The 16,182-nt window shown below is 51.1% G+C and overlaps 6 protein-coding genes across 6 annotated transcripts; 5 read left to right on the plus strand and 1 right to left on the minus strand.

Moving 5' to 3' along the window:
• Positions 1-294: 294 nt before the first annotated feature.
• PV08_00651 (uncharacterized protein) lies at positions 295-2,850 on the plus strand (the record flags this gene model as incomplete). The annotated part of the gene is made up of 3 exons (XM_016375016.1): positions 295-886; positions 941-1,251; positions 1,303-2,850. The coding sequence occupies 3 exons, from the start codon at positions 295-297 to the stop codon at positions 2,848-2,850; spliced, it is 2,451 nt and encodes an 816-aa protein (XP_016240292.1).
• Positions 2,851-4,790: 1,940 nt separating this feature from the next.
• Positions 4,791-5,345, minus strand: PV08_00652 (uncharacterized protein; the record flags this gene model as incomplete). The annotated part of the gene is made up of 1 exon (XM_016375017.1): positions 4,791-5,345. The coding sequence occupies one exon, from the start codon at positions 5,343-5,345 to the stop codon at positions 4,791-4,793; it is 555 nt and encodes a 184-aa protein (XP_016240293.1).
• Positions 5,346-6,030: 685 nt separating this feature from the next.
• On the plus strand, positions 6,031-7,332 carry PV08_00653 (uncharacterized protein; the record flags this gene model as incomplete). The annotated part of the gene is made up of 4 exons (XM_016375018.1): positions 6,031-6,315; positions 6,371-6,789; positions 6,839-7,166; positions 7,219-7,332. The coding sequence occupies 4 exons, from the start codon at positions 6,031-6,033 to the stop codon at positions 7,330-7,332; spliced, it is 1,146 nt and encodes a 381-aa protein (XP_016240294.1).
• A 685-nt stretch (positions 7,333-8,017) lies between these two features.
• Positions 8,018-8,417, plus strand: PV08_00654 (uncharacterized protein; the record flags this gene model as incomplete). The annotated part of the gene is made up of 2 exons (XM_016375019.1): positions 8,018-8,045; positions 8,110-8,417. 2 exons carry the CDS (start codon positions 8,018-8,020, stop codon positions 8,415-8,417), a joined length of 336 nt encoding a protein of 111 aa, XP_016240295.1.
• A 1,128-nt stretch (positions 8,418-9,545) lies between these two features.
• PV08_00655 (uncharacterized protein) lies at positions 9,546-10,917 on the plus strand (the record flags this gene model as incomplete). Its single annotated transcript, XM_016375020.1, has 2 exons — positions 9,546-9,921; positions 9,980-10,917. 2 exons carry the CDS (start codon positions 9,546-9,548, stop codon positions 10,915-10,917), a joined length of 1,314 nt encoding a protein of 437 aa, XP_016240296.1.
• Positions 10,918-12,201: 1,284 nt separating this feature from the next.
• On the plus strand, positions 12,202-14,082 carry PV08_00656 (uncharacterized protein; the record flags this gene model as incomplete). The annotated part of the gene is made up of 1 exon (XM_016375021.1): positions 12,202-14,082. The coding sequence occupies one exon, from the start codon at positions 12,202-12,204 to the stop codon at positions 14,080-14,082; it is 1,881 nt and encodes a 626-aa protein (XP_016240297.1).
• Positions 14,083-16,182: the final 2,100 nt, after the last annotated feature.

The following is a 16,182-nucleotide window of genomic DNA, read 5'->3' on the forward strand; positions in this document are numbered from 1 at the left end:
GAGCCAGAAGCACCCCAAGTCTTCGCAGGCCACACTCAGGACCACCACTTCATCAACACGTTCCACGACCCATCGGCAGTGGAGTCTCAGACACAACAGCATATTGTGAGTACAGTCGACATCTGGTTTTGCACGTCTTAGGTTTCGGGTTTCCATATCTACTGCGGCGGGTGAGTCATAAGCCACTGAGAATCATCGGGCATCGACCAATAGATCGCGTGCTAAGTTGTTAGCCAGTGTCTTGCGGGTCATCTGCTTTACTCCCCGGCTGGTGCCAGACTTGATATATTCACCATGGCCTCCACTACCATGCCACCTCCTCCCACTCCCTTTGCTCATCGACGAACCCTTCGACTCATAAATAAGAGCCATCCTTTGTCACCTCCTGCGTCACCCGACTCACCAGAATGCGTTCTGCGTAAGATGTCCCTGGCCAAAGGCGCGACTTTCCACTGTTCATCGTCTCCCTCAACGGAAGATGATCCAGTCTTGAGCATTCCTCACTTGACTCGCCGCTCTCCGACTTGCTCAGCGTCGACTCTGACTAGCTGGCTTTCTGAGAAAGAAGACGTCGCCAAGTCTATCGCTGACTTTGAGGAGACCTTTTCGGGCGCTCGTGGAAAACGATCTGGAGGCAGGCGCAGGTCCTCTCAGAACTTTGATCGTCTGGTCTGGGTGCGCCGTGCCGCTCTACCATCTGACGAAGGTTTGGGCTCATCTGTCAGCCCCGCCAGTGACAAAGGTCTAGCTCGGACTTTTGAAAGAGCTTTGGATTTGTTGTCGAACAAGGATAGTGGACTGGGATCTTCGATCAAGAGTGACTCAGCCGGCCGAGTTGTGGGAAACACCTCTGAAGAAGACGGTCTTGTTCAAGACTTGATTCAAGGTTGGATTGCCCGTTGTATTGTTATGTGTGAAGGTGTTAACCGAACTGCTGCAGAAGCTGACTCTTCAGAAACGACCTCCCGCCGCCTCAGGCACCGAGGCCTTACCTCAACCTTGAGGTCATCCAACGCTGCTCCTTCTGCCGTCACCGAAAGTGTGGCACCTCGCCCTGGAAGGGCGAGCCTCCGTCACCCACCTCTCACGGTTTCTGCCCGAAATAAACTCAAGCAACATATAATCTCGCCCATCCTCCAAGAGACTCGCTTTGAGAACCTTCATCCTTTTGTCACCGCTCTCGGCTCCAAGTCTAACAAGAAGATTAAATGCTTGCGTGATCTGGAACAAAGCCTCATATTCCAGCCCCTGGTAAGCACACTGATCGATCAACAATCACCTGTGACTGACGGTCCCTACCAGTCCCTTGCCATCTCGAGGCATCTTTACCGCGCATTCGGCGAGTTTACCATCCAGCTCGTCGTCGACGCTTATCAACATCTCTCTGAATCAGAACAACGGCGTGCTTCTGACCGTCCTTACGACAACGGTTACTTCCTTGATTTGGTACAGCAAGTCAACAGACTCGCCTCTCACATAGGTTCCTCCAGCAGCAACCCACTGGCCGAAGGTGCGGAAGAGAACGACGAGATGGCTTACTCTATCGACGATGAGGTCACCTTGGAGGGTGGTCTTGGTGAGACCGGAAACCATGCCGAGCTTGTTCGCTGGAAGAATGGCAAGGGTATTTCTCTTCGTACCGGTTTGCCCTACGAACCAAGTCCGGGGATCAAGAGAGAAAGCAGCAGTGCTCACGACGAAGACGTTGCGCGGTCCATGGCTCGCAGAAAAAAGGGCTACATTCCTGAAATCGTCGAGATGAAGTGTTCAGACCCGACTTGCGACAAGATCTTCACCCGCAAGTGTGACCTGGCTAAACATGAGAAGACTCATTCTCGTCCCTTCAAATGTCCTGAGGAAGGCTGCAAGTATCACGAGATGGGCCTGCCGACCGAGAAGGAACGTGAGCGCCATTGGAATGACAAGCACTCCAAGAACCCTCAGTTTTACAAGTGCGACTACTGCGAATTCCGTACCAAACGCGAGAGCAACTGCAAGCAACACATGGAGAAGAAGCACGGGTGGCATTACGAACGCGCAAAGGGCAAAGACAAGGCCACTGTCGGGTCCGGCAAGATGACGCCTGCCCAAACTCCTCAGACCCCTAGCATGGACTACTCTGCTAGTCCCGCCATCTCTACGAGCATTCACAGCCATTGGGATGATGCAAGCTCCATCGCAGGTAGCATCTCGGCCAGCGCTGTCATCACTCCTTACGAGCAACCGCTCAACAATTTTGACAGCTACCGACCTGCTCCCGTGAGCTACTCGAACCCCATATTTCCAAGAAACCCACCGTCAATGTCGTACAATCAGTCGGCAGATGATTTCGACTTCAACAATACTCCTTATAGCAACGCTTTCCAACCCGCTCAGGCGTATATTTCTCCCACCAACACGACTCCTATGAGTGCTGCCAACATCATGGGTACGCCAATCACTCCAGCGTACAGCAACATCACCGAGCCGTCTCCATACGACACTTCGATGGATCTCATGATGGATTGCACCAATCCAACAATTTTCAACGAAGGCTTACCCACTCCAAGCTCCTTCTTGGTGCCTCAGTCTCGCAACCCCTCAATCTCAGAGCACTCTCCCATGATTGCTGGACCGTCCGGTCAACCCTTCGGTAAAGCTCCAATGATGGGTCAGGAATTCGACTTTCCTGTCGAGGATTTCTCTCTCTTTGGTGGTGAAGACAGCAATGCATTCTCAAACCCAGCTGCTGCGAGTGCAACACTCTTCCCTGGTGGTCCAGAAGCTTTTGCTGCTCTGGACAACGATCCTATGTTCGACGAGTCCTACAATGACGACGAGCTTTTCGACTGGGACATGACAAATAACTAGAATGTTCTTTATTGGCAGGTGTGTCAGCGTCTCTGAAGTTGACCGTGACCTGCTAAAGCATGCGAAGAATGATTCGCCTACGACTTGTACGATTGGAATGGGTTGATTTTATGGTTTATGTTCTCGGTTCCCTTTCCACTACTCCACCCGTCTCACTGAAACATACTCAAAAAAAAGAAAGAAAGATGGAGGTGTCGAGACCACAGTTGAAGAAGCGATGTTCTATATTAGCGTTACTTGGTAATCCCTCTCAGAAGTATTCAAATTCCGATTGTGGTATTAAACGACGTCATCTTTGTATTTGGATATATGGAGATAGTCATTCTGAAGAGGCCTTTTTAGATCTGGCGTCCCCTCGAGAAGCTAAATAGACACAAACGACGCAATGATAGTATCAGACAAAATGGCTGCGTCGCACGTCCTCGTACTCCCGCACAACTTAGTCAGGTAAATGAGTAAGCTTTAGATTCTGAGATCACCCTAATACCTATTCTCCTCATTTATGCCTCGGACAAGGCTATTGTCTACGGCGATGGGGAGAATGGAATATTGAAATTTGCCTGGGAGCATGCTACCTAGGCACAGATACAGTACCATTGCTATCTCCGCCCTACTTTTCTCTGGTTCCCAAGAACCTATTTGTTGCCCATTGTATTCTGTAAACCTTTTAACATAGTTGCAGGAAGTGAGTGTACTCGTTACTCGCTTATGTTCTCTTGGCCTTTTTTTTTATGTAGGATTCTTGTCCACACGTCCAGCTATCTGTCTCGCACAGTGGTACCATTGGAGAGACCGGCCGACGTCATGGAGGGGGTCAACGAAGCAACGAAGCCTCAGTCCAGGGTGAAACTGGATCGCTCAAGATGGGGCGTATGCACTAGGGTCGAGGAGAGTGAAGCAGATTTCGCTCAAGAAGTAAACTCGGCGACAGATACTGGTGGCTGTGAGCCATCAGGTGCAACACACAGAAGCGGCAGTTACTAGAGTGGCTGCTTCAAAAGGGGGATTTCCTCCGTGAGAACCTGGAGCAGACCATGGACGTGCACACACGGTCGATCGGAATCGGACGCAATTCGCGTACATCCGACCATCCCTTCCTGCATCCAAACTCAGGGACATCACTCGATAAAAGCACCGATGGTGGTGATGGTAGAATCAATTGGAGGATGGCGAAAGACCAGAAACAAGTGGAAAAAAAGTTACCTGAGTACTCTAACGGAGGTGCTAGCACGTTGAGGAAGATGTTCTGTCAACAGCAAGGCACGAAAAGAAGTCGCCCTCGCTCTTGAATAATCTCTTCAAATCACCCGGTTCAACTTTGCTTCTGTTTGGAATACCCCGTCATTGCATGGTTGATTCTAGAAATATCACCGATGACTAGCCGACCAGTGCTGTCGGAAGATTTGCTGATAGCCCCAATCATCTTATGTTTCTGCAAAACTGGTACGGGCTAGTAGGACATGAGCAACCGTGATAGAGAAGGCCCGCTGTCAGGTCTGACTTTCTCCTTGACTTATCGAACGCTAAGCCTGCTGCTGCCTGAGAAGGGGATGGAACTTGCTTTTGATCCGGATGCGCCCGATACCACATCCGCATGCTGAGGTTTTGCCCGACTTCTTTCCGCACAAATCCTTCGCCTAGCGCCGATGCGGATGCTGGTCGTTGTCGGCAGCGTAGACGAGACAGATGGAGAAAGAAGACCAAGGGAGACAGTTGGTTACCATGTTTCAGAGATCTGCGGGAGAAGGCTCGGGGACTCTGAAAGGTGCTCTTCGTTCAGGCAAGTGGTCGTTCGGTCGTTCGCGATGCTCAACCAGCTTCACAGCGATGAATAAACATCATTGACACCGCTGCTCATAGTGTTGGCGGTGGCCATGGCGGCATAAACACCATTTATCGTATGACTTGGGTGTTGGGAAGGACGAGGTGTGCGGTCTGCCTCAATATGGCCTTTTCTTCACAAACATCTCCAGATCATCTCGAGTGACAACACCCAGCACGAATTTCCGGCCGGCGTCAGTGACGACCGCAAATTCCTGGGGTTCACCGGTCGCCAGGGGTCCCACATTCTCAAAGAAGCCTTCCAGTTCATAAAGCTCCGTTTCCAGGCTGATGGTCCGGTACTTCCGCTTCCCCCTCTTGAACTTGACCATGGCCTTCTCAACAGGATCTGATGGTTGCAATTCTCCAGATTCGAAGAGCTTCTTGAGACGGGCAATCGACAAATAGCCAAGCAATGAGCGGGTGTCGTCTGAGACCACCGTCAGATGGGAGTAGTCGTGAGAGGAAGCAGACAGCATGGCCGAGGAGAGAGGTGTACTCGGCGAGGTAGATAGCGCAGGAGGGAGATCGAGATCAGCGACGGTTGCGCCTCTGTATTTGTCGGCCCAGCTCGACAGAATTTCAGTATGCTCATCTTCTTCCGGAGGCAGACCTCCAGAATTCGGGACGATGGTTTTCCCTAGAGGGACTCCGTGCTCGAGAACGTGTGTCATCCTTGTCGGCTACTGCAGAGACAATCTATCCACAGGGGTCTGAGATGCTGTGGGTAGGAAAAGGTACTTCGTACTTTGTACGAGTTACGGAGGTCTTCGTAAAGCAACAGATGCCAGAACTAAGAGTTAGTTACCTTTAGTAGATGTGGGTTGAGAAAAGTGAAGTTCACATGCGCCGCCCACCAAGCTCTCTTTCCCTGGCTACCTTGAGGAAAAGGCGGGCCGAGTTTAGCCTCTAACTTCCACTCGTAAGGCTCTAAGCAAAACCCCCTCAGCCCGCTAATCGCACGCGCAAACGGGTCCAATCCGTATCCGTATTCGTGCATACCTCCTACACGGAGACGGAGATAAAGTTGGAGAACCGTGACATTGGCGATGTCATTGATGGTTGACCTGGTGTTGGTTGCTGCTGTGCTATCCGCTCTCGTATAGGCTGGCCCTGCACCAACCTACTTGACCTTTCACAACCCTGCACCTCCAGCTTCGGTTTCACCTCATTCTATCATCATCGACCCTCGTTATTATCCCATCCAGCCTGCGCCCCTTACCTACTGCTCAAAAGTCATCCACAACGACTCCAAGGTAAATAGATCCGTTTCTTCCGACTCCTCACCCAGTCTACGCATTCTTCCCCCAGATGGTGACGTTGGTCGATGGAGATAAGCTGATCAAGACAGTAGCTATCATGGTTGGGCTCTTCCCAAGCTCGCAGGCCGTCTATCAGGCCTTTTGCCCTACGTCACCATACTACAGGCCTACGGCTGAGCCTTCCACTAAGCCAAACGAACATCCTCAGAAGCGCCCGCTCTTCCAGTCATGGAGTGCTGCCGATACTGCGAAGGAGGTTGGGCATGCAGCTCAGGAAAAGTATGCCGAGGCGAGCCAAAAGGCTCAAGCCAAGGTGGGAGGAATTGAGCTCTATTCGGCCAAGTACTATGCTGCTTGCACCGTCGGTGGTATCATAGCTTGTGTATGTCGGGTACCTGCTTTCTTGACGCAAGCTTCGGTGACTGACTGTAACTCAGGGCGTCACTCACACCGCAGTCACACCTCTTGACCTGGTCAAATGTCGACGCCAAGTCGATCCAAACCTCTACAAAGGCAACTTCGAAGCATGGAAAAAGATTGGCAGAGCGGAGGGCATCCGAGGTATCTTTACCGGTTGGGGCCCTACCTTCGTGGGATACTCCGTGCAGGGTGCCGGCAAGTATGGCTTCTACGAGTACTTCAAGCACTTGTACAGCGAGTTGGCCGGAGAGGAGGCTGCCTCCAAGTATAAGACCATTCTCTACTTGTCGGCGTCCGCCTCTGCAGAATTCATTGCCGATGTAGGTCTCTGTCCTTTCGAGGCTGTCAAGGTCAGAATGCAAACCACTATCCCACCCACTTTCACCGGCACCGTGCAAGGCATCTCGTCCATTACTAGCAAAGAAGGCGTCGGCGGGTATGTTTCCCTTTCCTATCCATATTGAGTTGCTGCTCACATTCTGCAGTCTGTACAAGGGTCTGTACCCTCTCTGGGGTCGCCAGATCCCATACACCATGATGAAGTTTGCGTCTTTCGAGAACATTGTCACTGCCATCTATAACTATCTTCCTGGCCAAAAGTCCGACTACAACAAGGGGGCGCAGACTTTGGTGGCTTTCACTGGTGGTTATCTTGCTGGTATTCTCTGTGCTATTGTGTCACACCCTGCGGATGTCATGGTGAGCAAACTGAATGCCGATCGTGCTCCTGGTGAAAGCTTTGGCGGTGCCGTGAGTCGCATCTATTCCAAGATTGGCTTCTCCGGCTTGTGGAATGGTCTGCCCGTGAGAATTGTAAGTCATTCCTTTTCCAACGCATCCCCCACGGAGCTGACGATATTTGTAGGTGATGATCGGTACCTTGACTGGATTGCAATGGATGATCTACGATTCTTTCAAGATCTTCATGGGATTGCCCACAACTGGTGGTGGTGACGAGAAGAAGACGGCCAAGGCCTGAACCCGTGATACACGAGGTATTGCTCCAAGACCAAACTTCGGCGGACACTGATGAAACTTGTACATGCGTTACTTGGGCGGAGGTAGCAAGTCAAGATAATGAAGCTGATGAGCCTACGATCTGTACTCGTACCTTATTGCTACTCGTGTGTCGCCGAACTCGTCCTTGTCCTCGTGCTCCGCAAACCCTTCCCGCTCAACCGCGCCATTGGCCGCGCCAAGTGCAATCACTCCTCCGCCGACTCTGTACAATAATGCCTCTGCTAGTCAGGCTGCGCTTTCCCAGCCTCTAGTACGCCTTGGCTGACGCAAGGATCGCGCGGCGACTAATCACACGTCATAACGGGTCGTCAAAGCGCAGCGCTATCATGCCACATGCAATCCGTCGATTGCTTTTGTCACTGTTTCTAGTCATGGGTTTGGCGTGGCATTGCGCTTCTCATATCAAGACGAGGACCCGGTAATCGCTCCCTTCTTTGTCTTTAGCTGGCTAACCGGGTCCTTGCTACTTATATACCCACGACCACTCCCCCAGTTCTGCCTGAACATACCCCTGAAACATACCGTACATTGTGAAACCCGCATCTCAACAGAAGACAACAGCGTGAGTTCCCGTCGTAAATATTTTGCGCTCAGCATCCCCTTGGGCTTGATTGACACTTGAGTAGAAACAAAAGCACACAAACATGTCCAACGTATCGCATGGTCGCGGCGGTAAGGCTTTCAGGTTTAGCCCAACTATCCCTCCGTCTATACTGACAGATCATGCTTTCTTTAGGCGCCGCCAACATCGGACCAGACGACACAGCTTACACAGACGGCGAGATCGTCCGCGAAGGACCTGTTGGTAATCAAGGCGATGGCCCATACTCTGCGGGGCGGGGTGGCGCTGGCAACATCGATGCTGATGGCGTTGCGACCGGAACCGCTCCCCATGACGCTGAAATCGTTCCCGAGACGGCGGTCCGACTGAGCAAAGAAGAATCGCACCATGTTGGACGGGGTGGTGCCGGCAACGAGAAGCACGTAACCCCGAAGAAGCATGAGGGTTTAGCAGATAAGCTCAAGAATATGTTCAAGAAGTGAAACGGTTGAGCAAGGCCCATGGGGCGTTCCAAGCATAATGATGGATGAAGGCTAATAGATAGATGATGATACCCACAGAAATCTTAATATGGATGAGCGTTGATGAGTGCTGGACTGAGGGTTCCTTCGCTAACAGTTAATCATCAAGTAGAATTGCTTTGAAAGATGGCAGCTATGTAACGCTTCTCTCGACCAGAGTTGGGTAAGACTTGCAAGTTGATGATGTTGCACCATGACGAAGTGGAATCGTCGCAGGAGGACAAAGTAACATATAGAGAGAGCCGATGTAGGGGCGGCGCAACAACTGGCAGCATGGCAATTCTGCATAGGTACATACCTTCCTAGATACGCACCATAACATAATACAAGCGGAAGGCCTCAGAGTGTACGAGTACCTACAATACGAAATGCCCCGTTGGTCGTGCATGGGCGATCCGGGCCCTACCGAGAACTCTGAACTTCTGTTTCCCATGGGTACCATGGCCCAAAGCAAGGGCGAGGGGTTTGCCTATGAAGATCTGGACGGTGGCTTGATACGGGCGGTTCCCCTGCAAGCATCAGGTACCTCTAGCGTGTAGGTATTGTGCACCTAGGCACGATAGGTACAGCATGCCTCGGGTAGTAGGTACAATGTCAGCGCTTGGGTTGGCGGCTTGGAGCCAAAGGGGACGCAGTCTGGATAGCGGGACTTCCACTCTGAGACAGGGAACCTATCAATGGTCACCCTCCACCCCCATCAAGCGGTAAGGTAGAGTGCGTGTCAGCCACACAACCAGAAGCCCGAAAGCCGCAAACACAGTCTCCTCCGCAACCCAGAGCAAACGTCAGTAATGTCTGTCTCTGCCATCACTGTTCGGACTCTCTTTCCCTTGTTCTCTCGCATCGTCATCACCCAATCGACTCTGGCATTTCACTGAGTCAACCATTTCTTGCTCTCGCCCTTGACACTGTCGAGCACGCGTTTACCACGCGCCTCGTACGAGTTCATCCCAGCTTATCCTGCGCTTGAGGTCTGCAAGGATTCGTCGCGTCGCGGCCTCTGGGTCCCGCCCTCATTTTGAAAGGCTCCTTCTATCTCCTTTGACGTCGAATACCGCTACCTGCACGCTCCACAGACTGTTATCTCCCATGGCGCCAACAGAGTCAACGTCGGAATCATACCTACATAACCTCCCGCTGACGCCACGCGAGTCTGACAACGAAGACTTGACCAATTTGACCCCCATGGCTGGAAGAAAACGCAATGCCAGTGAAATGGAAGATGACGGGGACAAGAGCACCGCTTCTAAAGTCGCTGAAGGTACTTCCGAGACCATCGAGGCCGAGATTAGCTCAGACTTCACGGTTGAATGCCCGGCGCGTCCGAGGCGCACAAAGTCTCCCATTCCAGAAGATGTTTACTACGAGACGGCAGCGCCCTCGCTGGCACCCAACCTGAGCGTTAACTTTGCCGTAAGGCCTGGTGACAAGTGGGCAAGGTTCAGTCGTTACAGAAATGCAAAGTGTAAGCTTAAGCGTTCGCTTGCGCGTCGGAACTTACTTACCTTTTCTTTGTTCCACAGTCAAGGATCCTTTGCTCCTGGTATACTCAGCTGGTCAAATTGTATATGTCAACCGACAGGATCCGTTACCCCCACCACTACCGGCCGATGCCTCGGAAGATGAAAAGTTACAATATGACAAGGAGAATCTCTGGGCTGGCCTCATCTCTGAATTCCGAGCCGAAAGTCAAGAGAAAGTATATGTACGAGTGTTCTGGTTCTACTGGCCGGAAGAGCTTCCTATGGGTCGCCAGCCATACCATGGAAAGAGGGAATTGATCCTGAGCAATCATGTCGGTATCATCGAGGCCCAATGCATCTCTTCGCATGCCGACATTAGCCAATGGGACGAAAATGACGACTCCAACAAGATCATTCTCTCGGAGCGATACTGGAGACAGACTCTGGATGTGAAGAAGTTGGCCAAGGATCGCGACCATGCGTTGAGCAAACTTAGGCGGTTTTGCATATGTGGAGGTTACGATAACCCCAGCATGGACATGTACCAATGCCGTAAGGTCGGCTGTGGTTTATGGAATCATGAGCAATGCTTGATCAAGGCTATTGAGGAGAGAGCTTGGGCGAAATTTAAGAAGGGCACGCTGACGCATGAAATCCAGGAACGAGACGAAGGGAAAGGCTTTGCCCAAAAAGTTGGCGAGACTGTAAGCAATCTTGCACACCGAGCTTTTGGCAAAGATGGACTGGGAGCCGAAGCCATGGTCATAGTCAAGGGCAACAAGAAACGCAAAGGAGTGCCCACGGGTAAACATGTCTGGGCGGGCAAACTGCAAGGAGCCATCCACAAAACAAAGACCGTTGATGGGTCCGATGCACACTATGCGACTGTGACACAACTTGTTCCAACATCAGGAAGCGCAGAATTCCCTTCCGGCTTTGAGCCCAAGACGTGGCAAATGAAGATGAGTTGCCTGAAGTGCGGCGAACCGTTGAATTGAGGGGGGGGGGGGGGGGGGGGGGGGGGGGGGTTGTTGTTTTGACAATCGGCATGCCATTCAGCACGGCAGTTGTTCTTTGAATCTGGAGGCCATCGTCTTTGCATCTTAACGGAAACAGGATAAAGTGGTGGTCACGTATTTCTGAAAGCGTTTCTTTGCACTGCGTGTGTGCATTTTATACAGAGCACGGGTACTTTGATTCTTCATGTAAAGATTAATTCGAGTCGACGTCTAATAGCACCACAGACATGGCTCATGTTCGTAGGCCTGCACGAGGCATTTGCTTGTTGCTTTGGTCGGGGCCAACAGAACCCGAGGCCTGGAATAAATTGCTTCGCGCCTAACGTTAACTAGTAAGTATGCGGTGCTTCGTGAGGGATGATTATGAGCTGGATGCCTAACATACAGAAGGTAGTGGTCCTCGTTCCCTCGTACCCGTATTGATGCAGGAGATCACTCTAAGAAGTCCAGAACCAGGTCGGGGTAGAATACCTGAGGTGCTAGTCAGTACGGAGTAGAGTGTACACATCTCCCAAAGCGGTTGACTACAGGAACCTCGTACTCGTATCGCACATGCAAGGACTGATTAGAGACCGAAACGCTATTCCTCGTACGAGAGAACAACGCGGAGTATGTACGAACAGTGGCCATGGTACAACTACGAGGGCCTGCACATTGCCTCGTATCCAGCAGAGAAGTGTATCGCCTTCTCGGTATTTCAAAGAATCCATCGAAGGTACGACCGAGGGCCGAAAATGTACAAACAATAGAACCGGCTCGTGCTGCACGCGTCATTCATTTGCACCTTCTCATCGCTTGCTGAAAGTTTGATCAATTGGATAAATAGACGGCTCGCAACTTGCGAGATCCGCTTTTTCGCCTCGTATTTTGTATTTTGCCCCGACCACAACTCATTCGAAACACCATTGACTAGAAACGGCAGGTTTTGAAGTCTTTCGTTCTCCCAACCCAAGCCAATTCTTCTTTCTACGGGCAATGTCGCCTTGGATTACTCTTTGGTATCCTTCCATTCGGCATCACCATTCTTGAACAGTCCGACTTCTTATTACCTTTCGCCTGACTCGGTTCATATTCAAGCCGAGTCCGGGTCTTTCTCCATCTCCTATACTTCTGCATAGACTCAAAAACGCCCGTCGTCCAGATTTCAGGTCTAAATTCACTTTGTTCGTCGACAAGAAACCCTGACAAGTTCAAAATATTCCCACGCCTTCAGAGTCCTCGAGCCTCGCCGCTGCGACCTGTTTCGTTGTACGTGCACGAAACATGACGAACCAGGACAACATGACCGATACTACGCTCGTGACAGCGGGCAACCGCGAGCAGAGCGATCATGACGTCTCTGACAACCCTCATGCTGCAGCAAATGAAGGCTTCTATTCTGTAGAGGCGCCTTCGAGTCCTTCCAACAGTCTTCCCAACTCCGAGAAGCCCGCTCAGCCAGACACAAGATCCTCCGACGATGCCCAAGCCGAGCAAGCCACGAAGCCCCAACTGACGCGGCAAGAATCCAGAGCAGACTCATTCTCCAGATCAAGAATCATTGTTATTATGTTCTCTCTTTGTATGGCGCTTTTCCTATCTGCTCTGGACGTCACCATCATTACCACTGCTCTACCCACCATAGCCGAGCATTTCCATGCCTCTACATCCGGCTACACCTGGGTCGGTAGCGCGTACCTCCTCGCGAATGCGGCCAGCGTTCCTCTATGGGGCAAGCTTTCAGACATATGGGGTCGAAAGCCTATGATTCTATTTGCCAACGTGATATTCATGGCTGGCAGTCTTATCGCGGGTGTCAGTAACTCTATGGGGCTGCTGATAGGGGGTCGAGCCATTCAAGGTGTCGGAGGTGGCGGGCTGGTTATTTTGGTCAACATTTGCATCGCAGACTTGTTCAGCATGAGAGACCGACCCAAGTACTATGGCATAATAGGTATGGTCTGGGCCGTCGCCTCGGGTGTCGGACCTGTCATTGGAGGCGCTTTTACGCAAGGCGTCTCCTGGAGATGGTGCTTCTATATCAATCTGCCCCTCGACGGTCTCTCGCTCGTCCTCCTCACCTTCTTCCTCAAACTCGAGACTCCAAGGACGCCATTTTGGGATGGTATCAAAGCCGTTGACTGGACAGGTGTTGCCCTCATAGTCGGAGGCGTCGTCATGTTTCTCTTCGGCATGGAATCCGGTGGGGTCGGGCATTCCTGGGACAGCGCTTATACTCTTTGTCTGATCATTTTTGGAGTCTTCACCATCGTTCTCTTCTTCTTCAACGAGTGGAGATTCGCCAAGTACCCGGTGATTCCTCTCCGACTGTTCAAGGATGGATCCAACCTCGCCTCTCTGGGAGTCTGCTTTATCCATGGATTCGTTTTTATTGCGTCGAGCTACTACTTGCCCATCTATTTCCAGTCCGTCCTTGGCGCCAAACCCATTCTCAGCGGTGTTTACCTGTTTCCCCTGGTCATCAGCTTGTCGTTCATGTCGGCCGCTGCAGGTGTCTTCATCAAGAAGACAGGTCGCTTTCGGGAGCCGATCTGGTTTGGGCTGGTCATGATGACCATCGGGTATGGTCTCCTTATTGATCTGGACCCTACTGCCAACTGGGCCAAAATCATCATTTTCCAGATAATAGCTGGCGTGGGAGTGGGACCGAATTTTCAGAGCCCGCTCATCGCTCTGCAAAGTCACGTCAAGGGACACGATATTGCCGTAGCAACTGCCACCTTTGGTTTCGTCCGCAATCTGTCAACCTCCATCTCGGTTGTGCTGGGCGGTGTGGTCTTTGACAACGAATTGGCAAAGAAGCAGACATATCTGGTGAACCATGGCATCCCTACACAGATGGCTAAGCGTTTGACCGCTTCAGGCTTCAGTGCCACGGCGAATCTACTCAAAGCCTTACAACCAACTCAGAGGAGGGCTGTCGATATTGCCTACACTTCGAGCTTGCAAAAGATGTGGATCTTCTACACTGCGTTCGCGGCATTTGGCATTTTCATCAGTCTGTTCATCACGAAGAAGACACTGAGCAAAGAACACGAGAAAGCGAGGACGGGTCTGGCGGAACAAGAGCGTGTGAGGCAAGAGGAACTGGCTGCTCGCCAGGCCCGGCGAGGTACTCTCGATGGCGAAAAGGACGCGCAATAAGAAAGGCATTTTCCGGGGGTTCGGAAAAAAGGTTCGAATTTGAAATTCTGCTAGCATAGCCATTTGGTTTTGGAATGCGTAAATGGTGGAGAAAATTGGAATGGATTGTTTGGATGCGTATCATTCGGGGTGAAAACAAAGAGGGTTGGATGGGATATTGCTGTCCGCCCTATTCTCCCATCATTATTGAATAAGAGACCGATGTAGTAGTATTCCTAGCCATGCCCAGACACTCGTATGGTTCCTTGTACATTTAATAGTTCCTCAAGGTTTTTGGCCTTTGGTTTTGCTGTTTGTGTTGGTCTTTGGTAGTTGGTCGAAACGGTGCAGTGGGAGCGAGGCAGAAGCGGAGCCGATTTTACTACCTACCTACTTGTCGAGACGTCGTCAACATGCGCTGGTCGGCGCGCGGCTTTGCCTTTGGTGTAGGTAGAGGGGTGGTCACGACGACTCGGTCACGAAACGTACAGAGCGAAAAATATTCGAACGTTGTTTGGACAGCGGAGGAGAACCCAACGGGTGGTGGGTGGGTGGGTACCTGTGAGGAGGGAGGCAGGTAAGGTAATGCGTAAAAAACTCACAGCGGTCGCGATAAACCACCTACCTGATCTTGGTCGGGACCCAAGCAGGCAGGTCTAACTATTAGAGAGACACATAGGTACCATCAGAAAGGGTGGGTGGTAGGGTAACTAGAGGTACATAGTTATCGGTCGCATGTTTTCCTGGGGGGATTTTTTCTTTTTTTTTTTTTGGAAAAAAAAGACATAAAAAAAATAAACCTGTGTGTTCTATCTGGGCACGCACAATGTTTGTATCTCGAATACGTGAGTGCCTAAACTGAGTACCTTTGTACCTAAGCACCTATGTACCTATGCTGTGTACCTACGTACCCAGGTACTTTACCAAGACAATCACATTTCATAAGACACATCGAGGGTCCTTGGTTGGTTGGTTGGTTCGATACTTGTTAAAGAAAAAGAAAAGCTTGCGTCAAGCCTTTCAGTGAGGAAGACTGAAAGTACCTAGGTAGGGTGGTTATCTGTATCTATGTCCAGGTACTGATCGTCGGTATACGGAGTTCCGGTACCTTTCCCGCGAGGAAAAGAAGAGCCTTGAGACATCTTGATCATTCGAGCTCGTCAACGTGTGAACTCGTGAACACTCTTCGCGTTACCCTTCCCCGGGCAAGTGACGATGCTGTGAATGGCTGGTCACTCCAGCATAGTACGGTACGGTATGGGACGGGATGGTGACCTTGTGACGCTCTACCGATCGCTAGGTAGGGGCCTTGGTATGTAACAACAGCAGGTCCTGTGATGGGTATTTCAACAAGGTATGGGAATCTGGGTGACCCTTGAAAGGAACTCGTAGGGTATCATAAATGATGTTTCAGGTAGAATGATAGTGGATCCTTGAAGCTTGTCGGGAAGCGGGCATTCGGTACGATAGTGGCGCTTTGTGCTCGTCGGGAAAACGTGGTCCTCTGTAGAGCACTGCCCATTTAAGCTCGTGGATGTTGTCGGTGAGGGAGGATAGATAGAGACATAGAGATGTTTTGAGAGAGATACGAAGAGGGTGGATGGCAAGAATGACTCTGTCGCTTTGGAGTTCCTCTCAAGATTGACAGAGCTCTGTTGTTCGAATATTAGGTTAAAAACTCAAAGGTGTGAGAGTTTCCTGGCTCCTCTTCCTCTCTCTCTCCATCTCTCAGCTTTTCTCCTTCTCCCCATTTGTCAGCCTCTGTCTCGGCATATCTTGACTGCCGCCATGGTGACATAGTCATCTGAAAGCCTGGTACTTCCTGTGTTTCTCAGAGGCTACAGTACCACCTGTATTCCCATCGGAAATAACCAGACACCCCGTAACTGTACGTTTGTATTACAACGGCGCTAGTGGCATCCTTGAGCTACACCGTGTGATCGCATACCTGACCGTGTTGATCGCGCTGGCCGCCTCTCAACACTGGTTGCCGTAAGCGATATCACTTCGATTGAGACCCTTTCCTTGGTGAATGAGAAAGTGAATTCTCAAGTCGATCGGTGGATAGAAAGTTAGGTTAGGTAGGTAGCCGGCTCAAATCCATTGTCGTATCTTCCCAAC

This window comes from Exophiala spinifera (genome assembly GCF_000836115.1).
Source record: "Exophiala spinifera strain CBS 89968 unplaced genomic scaffold supercont1.1, whole genome shotgun sequence".
In the NCBI taxonomy this organism is placed as follows: domain Eukaryota; kingdom Fungi; phylum Ascomycota; class Eurotiomycetes; order Chaetothyriales; family Herpotrichiellaceae; genus Exophiala; species Exophiala spinifera.